This window comes from Schistocerca americana, chromosome 1 (genome assembly GCF_021461395.2).
Source record: "Schistocerca americana isolate TAMUIC-IGC-003095 chromosome 1, iqSchAmer2.1, whole genome shotgun sequence".
Taxonomy (NCBI): Eukaryota; Metazoa; Arthropoda; class Insecta; order Orthoptera; family Acrididae; genus Schistocerca; species Schistocerca americana.
In genome coordinates this window covers 704115970-704126016 of record NC_060119.1, presented here as the reverse complement: position 1 = coordinate 704126016, position 10047 = coordinate 704115970, and the positions used below count along the sequence as shown (strand labels likewise).

The 10047-nt window shown below is 36.5% G+C and overlaps 1 protein-coding gene across 1 annotated transcript; it reads left to right on the top strand.

Moving 5' to 3' along the window:
• Positions 1 to 366: 366 nt before the first annotated feature.
• LOC124544981 (small ubiquitin-related modifier 3) lies at positions 367 to 7102 on the top strand. The gene is made up of 3 exons (XM_047123733.1): positions 367 to 609; positions 687 to 815; positions 6264 to 7102. The coding sequence occupies exons 1-3, from the start codon at positions 592 to 594 to the stop codon at positions 6396 to 6398; spliced, it is 282 nt and encodes a 93-aa protein (XP_046979689.1). The 5' UTR covers positions 367 to 591; the 3' UTR covers positions 6399 to 7102.
• The last annotated feature ends 2945 nt before the right edge of the window (positions 7103 to 10047 follow it).

Here is a 10047-nt window from a genome sequence, read left to right as displayed (position 1 = left end):
GATACTGCATTCTGATCTTTCCTAGCACGATTTTTATCCCATAATCTCACATATACTACACTGTACTTTTAGTTTTATTATCTTCTTGGCGTAATAGACTCACCCAGTACAATTGCTTAGTAATGTTCACGAAAAGAACTAATTCTTAGGTTTGCATCTATTTTACACTTATGTAAATCTACAAACCGTTAATAAAGTTACCATACTTTACAGTAAGTTTCCGATATGCATTAATACCCTCGTGAATCGAGAAAATATTTGGAATTTACATGGTTTTCTTCATGAAAGTTGGGAAATGAATTAAGTATTATGCTTGTTACTCTTTGGTCCGTCATATCTGTAAATTATGTCACACTGAAAGTCTTTGAGGCGTGAGCTCCTTGGAACGAAGCGAAGTGTTAGGCGTTAAAGTGCGCGCCCGTATTTTTTTAAAATACGCCTTTGGCAAATTCTTGTGGTCTTGGCTGATTTGTATTAGTGTAATATCAGCCATACTTTGTATTGAATAAATAAGCTGTCTTACCTATACTTTGGGTTTGTTTTGGAGAGGCAAGTTTTAGTGAATTTCGTCCGGGTTGTGCATTAGTAAAAATGTCAGAAGATAAAAAGGTAAGTCACATGTTAGTCTGTTTTTAGGTAAACTGATTGTAGTGTGTTTTGAATATAAACTTTTTTTCTTTATTTAGGACGTGAAAGGCTCAGAGTCTGAGCATATAAACTTGAAAGTATTGGGTCAAGACAATGCCATTGTGCAATTTAAGATAAAGAAGCACACTCCTTTAAGAAAATTGATGAATGCGTATTGTGATAGAGTGGTGAGTACCGAAACGGATGAACGTAATTCAATATTTGTGTAATTAATAACAGAGCCGTATCACTAAGATCCATTCCAGTGGCTTTAAGATCTTCGGTGAGAAGTAAAGTTACATGCATTTCTGCTATAGTTTCTATATGTTCGTTGTGTATCGAAGCAAGCAGATTAGCTCCCAAGTGTGAAAGAAAGGCGGTGTGGTTCCTGTAATTTTGCCTGTTGATAAAATTTTCAATTTGCATTGTGAACATAGCGATACTGGTGGTGTAAAGCGTAGCACATGTGGTGATGTCACACGAGTGATATTTTTTTATTGATTATGGTTTTCTCAATTTCTATTTGTACGGGCTTTATATATACTTGAAGCAATGATTTTTGTAATGTAAACATTGTCATGTGTACAGTTCGTATTTGCGTTTTTATTGAGAATTTAGGTTGCCAACCATACTGAAGATAGACGTCGTTTCTTTTACATCTTTGTCTTGCTTGTAGATAATGAATACTTTCATTTATAAATCACGAGAACTAATAATTTCTTAACATGTGCTTTTGTTTTGTGGTTTGTTTGTGGATACATTGGGTTTGTAAATATGTGCAGCTCTAAACAAGTAATAAGATAGATGGCATAGAAATATACAAGCTAAGGTCAAAAAGTACCTGTTCAACAGGCTCCTTGTTTATTAGTAATGTACCATAATTAAAATATTATTTTCCAGTAAAAGATACAGTGTGGACCACCCATGAATTTGTCTTATTCAACTACTATATACAAATGTAATATGAATCAAATACAGGTCACCACCTTTCAACCTGTGCGGGACATTGGGCTATGCAAAAGATCAGTATATGGCCACAGTCGAGACTTCAATGGGAGTCCAATTTTACACTGTAGCCCATTTTTCAACTTAGTGCATTCTAAATATAGTTTTTTTATCATCACATGAGCTTGTACGATTAAAATAAAGATTTTGGTTTGGTGCAGCTTCCTTCACTTATCGGAGGTGAATGCGTGGCTTTTTATATGGACAAAACAAATGTAAATCAAATGGGAAAAACCAAGACTGAAGGATGCTCCAACACATTGTAATGCATATTATGAATAGTGTGTGCTCTGGAAGGTGACAGTGTGCTAAAGTGCTCTTACAGTGTCTGTGTTCTATAGTGTGCTGCTGTTGGCAGTTTTATGTCATAACCAGTTAAGTGATATATGGTTGCCTGTGAGGATACTCAGTTGTCTCTGAATATGACAGATGTGGCTAATGTGGGTTGATTTTGTAACCAGAACATAATCTCTTAGCTTAACGTGTCAGTCACTGATGGTACCATAATTCGTTGTGTGTCTGCAGTGTGGAAAGGACTAATATTACCTTCTACTAAAATGTTGAATCTCGAAAGTCTTTCTTCCATCGCTTAAAAATAAATTCATCTCTCATTAAAAAAAACTTGTCACAAGGTTGTTCTTTGAGCTGCCAGACCATTCCTTTTTTCCCAAAAATGCCATATCTATAAATTGCTGGAAAACTGTATGTAATTGTGATAATCCAAACAGAATTTTGCCGGGTGTATCTCAAACTTTTGTTTCAGCTCCCCACTTCAAAATTACTGTAGAAGAATCTGTTCTTGAGATCTGGTGTGCAAAACACACACACATATCTTGTAGTTTATCTAAAAAATCTTCTGTAAGAGGCTTTGGTAAAGGCCTTCACTGTAATTTTATTTTCTGTAGTCTATACTACATGATGATGCTTCCCATTTTTCTTTTTGCAGTTCATACCTGGCTAGCACATTCAAAAGAAAATGACTCACCTGTACTTGGTTGGCAAGGGTTTCTTCCACTCACAGCCATAATCATCTGGATCTGTTATATTCTGGTTGTTCTTAACTCACAATCATCTTGATTCTGACATTGGTGGACTTCGTTGAAATGTAATGAGTCACTGTATCTCTGGTATTTTGCTGTTTAGTGACTAGTGGAGCTTTTAATACCCAATTGTGTTTTGTTGTTGCACTGATATGTATCAGATGAGTTTCACCTTCTGTATTCTTAATACTATCTTGGCAGTACTTGTAAAATACCTGTTGTGGAGCAACAAAGGTTTTACCAAATCCTGTCAAGATCTATGTCTCGCAATCTTGCATCTTCCATTCTCTCGTAAACAGTCATAATAAATAGTCTGCTACAGTCATTTAGTACCTTCAAATCTCACATATTTGGACTGTTTTAAATTTACAATTGTTAATACTCCTCCTAGCTGCTTTTGGAGTGTCGCCATTAGATGATTCTTGTCTTCAGATTAGATTTGGCCAAACTTGGCTTGTATAACTGAAGCTCATTTGGTTGCAATCACTGCACTTTTGGTGTTTTGATAGAAAATAGGAAAATGGAAATATTTAGTATCTCTGTTACTAAAGTTTCTGAAATTTCCATTGATATAATTTCTTTTCAGCAATGTCGTGACAGTAAAAGTACTAGTTTTGTGTGTGAATCATTTTTTAAATCATCTATCACAGCCTGCATTGGCAAGTTACCAGTTTCCGTGCTGCTGGAAGTCTGCCTCGTTATCAGAAACCAAATGAGTGGTGCAGTGGTTAGCACACTGGCCGAACTTTTGGGAAGTCAGCAGTGCAAATCCGCCTCCACCCATCCAGATTTAGGTTTTCCACGATTTCCCTAAATGCTGGGATGGTTCCTTTAAAAGAGTGCAGCCGATTTCATTCCCCGTCCTTAACAAAAACAATTCAAGCTTGTCATCTGTAACGACCTTGTCGTCAGTAAGACATTAAACGTAATCTTTGTTCTTCCTTTTCATTATAAGAAATTATTCTTAAAGAGACTTTGCTCCTTTCATCAAGATGGCATTTTGGGTATTCATGAAGAATTCTCATTGCAAATGATTTGTAGTGGAGCCTATGATGTAGGACTCTCATACTGAATACTGAATAAAAGACTTAAGTAAACCTTTAAACGCTGTTTCCTCAAAGCCCAAGGTCCGTTTTTTAACTGGATGTCTCTCATTGCCACTAAGTTACTTAGGCACAGTCAAAAAGCACACAATGACAGGAAAAATTTGCATTGATACTGTGAACATTGTGACAGTTCTGCTTCGCTTTTGTTGTCTGTTTTAGAATAAAAATCTGTTTTTTCTCTTTCCCGGTAATTTGGTGTCTTATTGTTACTATTTTACATATCTTCTTCACAATCTGTGCCATAATTATTTTTCAATGAAAATTTGTCAGTGTTGAATAAATAGCAACAAATTTGTCTTCATTCCATTTTCTGTCCCACTGCAGCAGTTTACTCCCATCTTCACTTCTAAAAATGACTCTTAAATAAATTACTTCTTAGCTTCATGTTCACCAGCTTTTAATTGAAAAGTACAGCTAGATAATCCTCTTGGGTGTTCCCAGTTTTTTTCTGTCACCTGCGATTTTCAGATATTAACTTAGTTACAGATTTAATGGCTTTAATCAGCAGAGAGTTTATATTTCTATTTACTTTCCAATTTCACCTAATATTGCCGTTTCTAAATATTTATCTACTTGTCTAGCTTGTCAGAAATAGCCAAAACAGGTGTGCTGTAATTACTCAAGATTAATGCATAGGTAAGTGTGTCATTTTGCGAGTCCTGGCCTCATGTTCCATGTTCAATCTTATTTTGATAAATATTTCTTTTTCTGTCACAACGTATAAAACTTCCCCTTGTGTCAAACAACTGTTAATCATTCTTTGAATGTGAATCAGGTATGCACACATCACTACATTGCTGCAGGCAAAATGGCACTCAGAAAAGTTTGCTATACGTAAAGGGCCAAAACTGCATTGTCACTCGTTCAGTTCATGCAAACAAAGCCTCCAAAATTTGTAGGAAAAAGTGTTCCATCTTTAGCATAATCTACTTATTACCATTATTACAAATTCCTATTAAGTAAATGATTATGACAGTGCAACTCACACTATCTTCACGAGTGTAATTTCTCTGTATTATTATGCGTTATTCGGCTTCCCTGGTGCCTCTCATCTTGTCGGCAGGAAAACATCCAAATCATTAATCTTGAACTGTTGTTAACTGTTTGTCAGTGTTCATTAATTAAAATAGTCTGGTGCATTGGAGTTATCTGCAAACTGAGGAGATGTGTGTGATATAATTATTAAATTATGACTGAAACAAGCAAACTACATAATTCAGGAATGATTTCAGCTACCTTTGGAAAAATAACTTTTCCTGAAGAAGAAGAAGGAAAAAAAATCATTTTCTGTTTGTCCCACATTCTGTTTGTTATGTACATACTCAGTTGTATTTATTTTATTTCCATTTCACTTTAAAGCCTGATGGATACACTGTTGTATTTAGTTTTCCATTACTGGAGTCCTCTTTCTTGGTACAGTTCTGTATTATCCACATTTGTAGCAGTTGTGTTATGTTTAATGGTGTACCTGATAGCTAGTGGCATAGAAGGGTGGTTTTTTAAACACTTTCTCATGTATTGCTCTGTTGGGAAACACTTCCTTTTAACAATATAGGAAAAGACAGATAACTGCTTACCGTAAAGAAGGCATGTCAAGTTGCAGACACACGATTAAAAGATAGTCATGCATAGCTTCCGGCCACAGCCTTCATCAGTAAAGACACACACACACACACACACACACACACACACACACACACACGACCACCAACTCCAGCATCTCAGGCTGAAATGCAACTACACACAGGATGCAAGCAGCAATCTTGAGGGGTGGGGAAGGGGAAGGAATAGTAGTGTACTGGTGGGGAGAGAGACGAATGCTGTCTGGTGGAGTGTGCAGGGAGCAGATTGCCAACATGCACCATGTCAGGAGGTTGTGGGGGAGGGAGATGGGGAAACAAGGAACAAAAAAGGAGAGGAGCAGTGAAAGGCTTCAGATGCTTTGGCAGAGGGCTGCAAATAAACAGCATGGTTGACGAGAATGAGAGGAGATGGTATTACAGAGGAGGTGCTAACTGTTGAGTGGAGGGTGTGGGGACAGTATGTATATAGGTGTAGGTGCATTCCGCCCCGAGATGCTGGAGTTGGTGGTCGTGTGTGTGTGTGTGTGTGTGTGTGTGTGTGATGAACTGTCGTCGTATTTTCTGGGAATGAATTACGTAAGCTAAAAGAATTGAAACAAAGTTCATGATGGTTGTGGATTTTTTCCAGCCTATTGTCCTGTAATTGCAGCAGCCTATCGATTACTACAGAATATACTTCAATGATGACAACTGCACTACCAGTGTTAAAGTTGTTAGAATTTTTGTTATGTGGTACTCTTACATGAAGTCCTTATGTGGTGTTAAGAATTTAAGCTTTGATCTCCATGTATGTGACTTCTAATATTTATTATTCTGAACTACATTGATGCTTGTCTTGAATGCAACATTTTAACATTCTAAATATCAACATTTTAACATTCTGTTTCACAATAATTTTACAGGGGATTGCAATGGCTACAATGCGCTTCCGATTTGATGGGCAGCCAATCAATGAAACAGATACTCCTCTTTCATTGGAAATGGAGGAAGGTGACACCATAGAAGTGTATCAACAGCAGACAGGTGGAAGAGCATAGAAAGAAACTGTGTTTATTGAAATGGCTTTGTGTTATGCACCGAGAGAAGTGGAACTCGAGTGAATATGTGAAATACAGGCACACTTTTTCTATTAAATGTGACAACTTCAATAGTGAATGTAAGTGTTGGGTAATCATGTGAAATATTCCTAAATATCACTTTGAATTTGGGGAGCCCTTTTGTGATTGAGTGGAAGTAAAATTTGTTCTGTTGTTTTGGACTGCTAAACTTGTTTTTCTTGTGTTTTTTTCTTTTTTTTTTTTTAATTCCTCAAAGTCTGCGTTGTACTAGAAGAGAACTTAACAATTCCAATGGCCTTGCATTTTTCTGTTCATTCCAACAAGGAATTGAGTGTTCTCCAGTCTATATTTTGTTATGTAGAAGTGTTCAAACTAAGGATTCCACATTGTTTAAATGTACTTACATGATAATGGCATGAACATTTAAGGAATTAAGATATGCCATCAATAACTTTTATTAAAAGGAGTATTTATTAGCTTAGTGGCCAAACAGATATGTTGTGTGGGGCTCACATGTTTGGTCTTAGACCTTGTGGTACATTTTTTGTGGTTCTGATTCCACAAGAGGCATAAAAGCAAGCACTCAACCTGTGGCTGTATGGTTTTCTTATGTGTTTAAAAGTTGTATGAAGTAATAGCTGTATACCTATCCTAAAATGTAAATAAATGTTTTTAATAACTTATGCATTTACTTATTTCAGAATGAAACTTACTGGAACATATTGGCATATTTTTGGCCAATGATCGATTTGTATGAAGACAAGCAATGTTAATGTGTTTGGGTAATAAAATAGTATCTTTCTGGGAATACTATGTAACTTTTTAGTAGCAGTAACTAACTTTAAACATAAGAAAGACGTCACACCTGTGTGTAAAATAACTGTGTTTATAATGCTTCGGAAACAGCGTTTAACATCATATAACCATAAGTTTTTCACAATGCGTTTGTTGTGTATCATCTGTGAAGAAACAATACCGCGTAAGTAGCAAAATAAGAATTTTACACGAGAGACAAAAAAACTGTCTAAAATGCCTAATACATTTCACAGGGGCGCTAAATTTGCATCGTAGCACTACAAGGAAATATTGGATCAAATAAAAATGCGAAACAAAAAAATACACTTTAGAAAACTTTATTACGGCACATACACGGAATTGTCTCTGTATTTATGCTGTGATCTGTTACTTATGCGGTATTTGTCAGTCTCCTGGCGTGACTTGACACATCGTTGGTATTTGGTGCTGAGAAAGCCAGTGAGAACACGTTTTGGAGCATTAATCATTTTTATTGAAAGACTTCATAGAAACGTTTTAAATAAATATACTGTTTACATAGTTCCGGAAATGTCTTCACATTTCTTCAAGAAAAATCCTAAGTGTCACTCAAAGCAGCAACAGAGAATCACACTGCAGTGATGCTCATCACACAGTTACCTCCGCTATAATTTTCATTCATAAGGAATGTTGTCATAATAACTGTGACAACCTTTAGGAAGAACAGATTTAAGTTGTTGTAAATGATCCAATTTGCATTTCTTGATTTTCAGTCTTTCCTTGTTTAGTTTCGGGACGCAAACATCTCCAAGAATTTTCCTCAGACACCTTGGTAATTCTTGCCACATCTCGTTGAAAGAGCACTTGTAAATAATACCATTTGGGCGGTACTGTATCGCCTTCAGATTGGTAAGTGTAGGTTCATTTTTTACAGCTCTTCCAGGTCTAATTGAGTTGTACAACCACAGACTTTTCTCTGGGTAGTTGATGAAAAAGGAATAATCTAGGTAATGGACTTCGTATGGCGGTGGCTTTTTTCTCGCTTCTTTAGATATCGTAGCGTATTGGCTAGGAAGCATAACTTCACGTCCTTTAAGCTTGCACTCAATAGATCTGTGAATTGGGTCACATTCCATCTGAGTAGGGCCTTTCTCCAAAAACTTTTGTGTAATCAATACTCCAGTATCAATTGCTAATCTTAAAAGAGCATTTGATAATATCACATTTCTGTTCTGATATGTGCAGCCGTCAGAATACAGAATGACTTGAACGGGATTTTCCTAAATCGTTCTGAATAGGGTGTCCACAATGCATGAGGCAAAACATGCGTTTCATCGAACCAGTAATATACTACATCACGACTTTTTAAATTATACATAGTTAAGTTATGAACAGCCAACTTTGTTTTGTAATAAACTGCTCTTGCACTTAAAAATGGAGCTACTTTCATGGCCTTTAAGTCCATGGTGTACACTGAGCAGAGCTTCTGCTGGTCTTCTTTCTTGTCAGCATCTTTTTGCATCCTTGCCTACTCTTTTCATTTTGTGTGTTGCATCTTCAATCAAATTACCAAGCCTGTAACTACAACACAAGTCGCACTGGTCTTCTTGTGGGAAAATAAGCTAATATTACCATCTTCTAAAATCAATTTAAAGGTAGCCTGACTTAATGGTGAAACCTTCTCTGCATGACATTTTTCCACGTAGAGCCCATACAGCTGTTTGGATTGTAGAATAGGCTCAAGGTACAACTTCGAGGAGGATTTCCTGCAGTAATGCGACAGAAGTTTCGGAAGAGAGTCTAGGAATTCTTTCATGAAGGTTCTCTCATCTTTCTTTTTCGTCTGTTTGATTCGAGGTCGTGACAGTTCTGTATCAGGACTCATCCCATGTATGGAATTACCCAGCCAATATTGGACAGTCCATTCTTTAATCCCAAGAGAATTGAGAAACATCTTTTTGCATACTTTGTTTCCCCAGCTCATTTTTCAAAAGATAAATGAGCGTCTCTTTTCTCCTGTATTCACCAGTGTTCTTCCCTGGACGTTTGGTTGGAATTACGTACATAAGGTTGATAACGTAAACCTGCCTCTGATCCCATGACATCATTTCCCAAAATGTGTTAAATACTGCCAGCCTATCATCAGCAGAAAACTGATGACACTTCCTTTGAACGGATTTCTGGCACATCTTCAAAGTACATGTTGGACCTAATTTTCGTGACACTCTTGGAGTATCATGAGTGATTTTACCAATTTGACTTCTTTTGTATCCAATATATTCCCGTCCACGCATTCTCACAATTTTACTGGCATTTTTCTTCCAATCTTCATGATGTGGTTTAGATTTCCTTTCCTCTCACTGCTTACGTCACCATAAAATTCTTGGCCTTCACTGTCAGCATCATTATTGCTCCCTTGTTCTTTTGATAATTTATCCAGCATGTTTGGCAAACAATGGGCACCATCACATAGCAATGAGTGTGAAGTACTGTTGTCTCTAGTGGAAACTGTGACTGTGGTTTCATTTTGAGCATTGTTGGATACAACCACTGAAGTTTCTAAATTAAGTTTATAAATTAATCTAAGCAGACAAAGATGAAGCTCAAATTCATGTATTTATAAGAATGACGGCATCAGTAATACTATTACCAGTAATCCCAAGAAAATTTACCTGTGTCATTAGATGTTGCAGGAACAGTAACCGAGAAACCCATATACGAAATTAATTCTTCTTCGGTAAATGTAACTTAAGTGTTACAACTTTTCTTGCCTGTTGTTTGTTCTGCATTTACGGGAGATCCTACAAGAAAGTGGACAGTCTAGAAATATTTGGCAGAAATGAATAAAGCACAG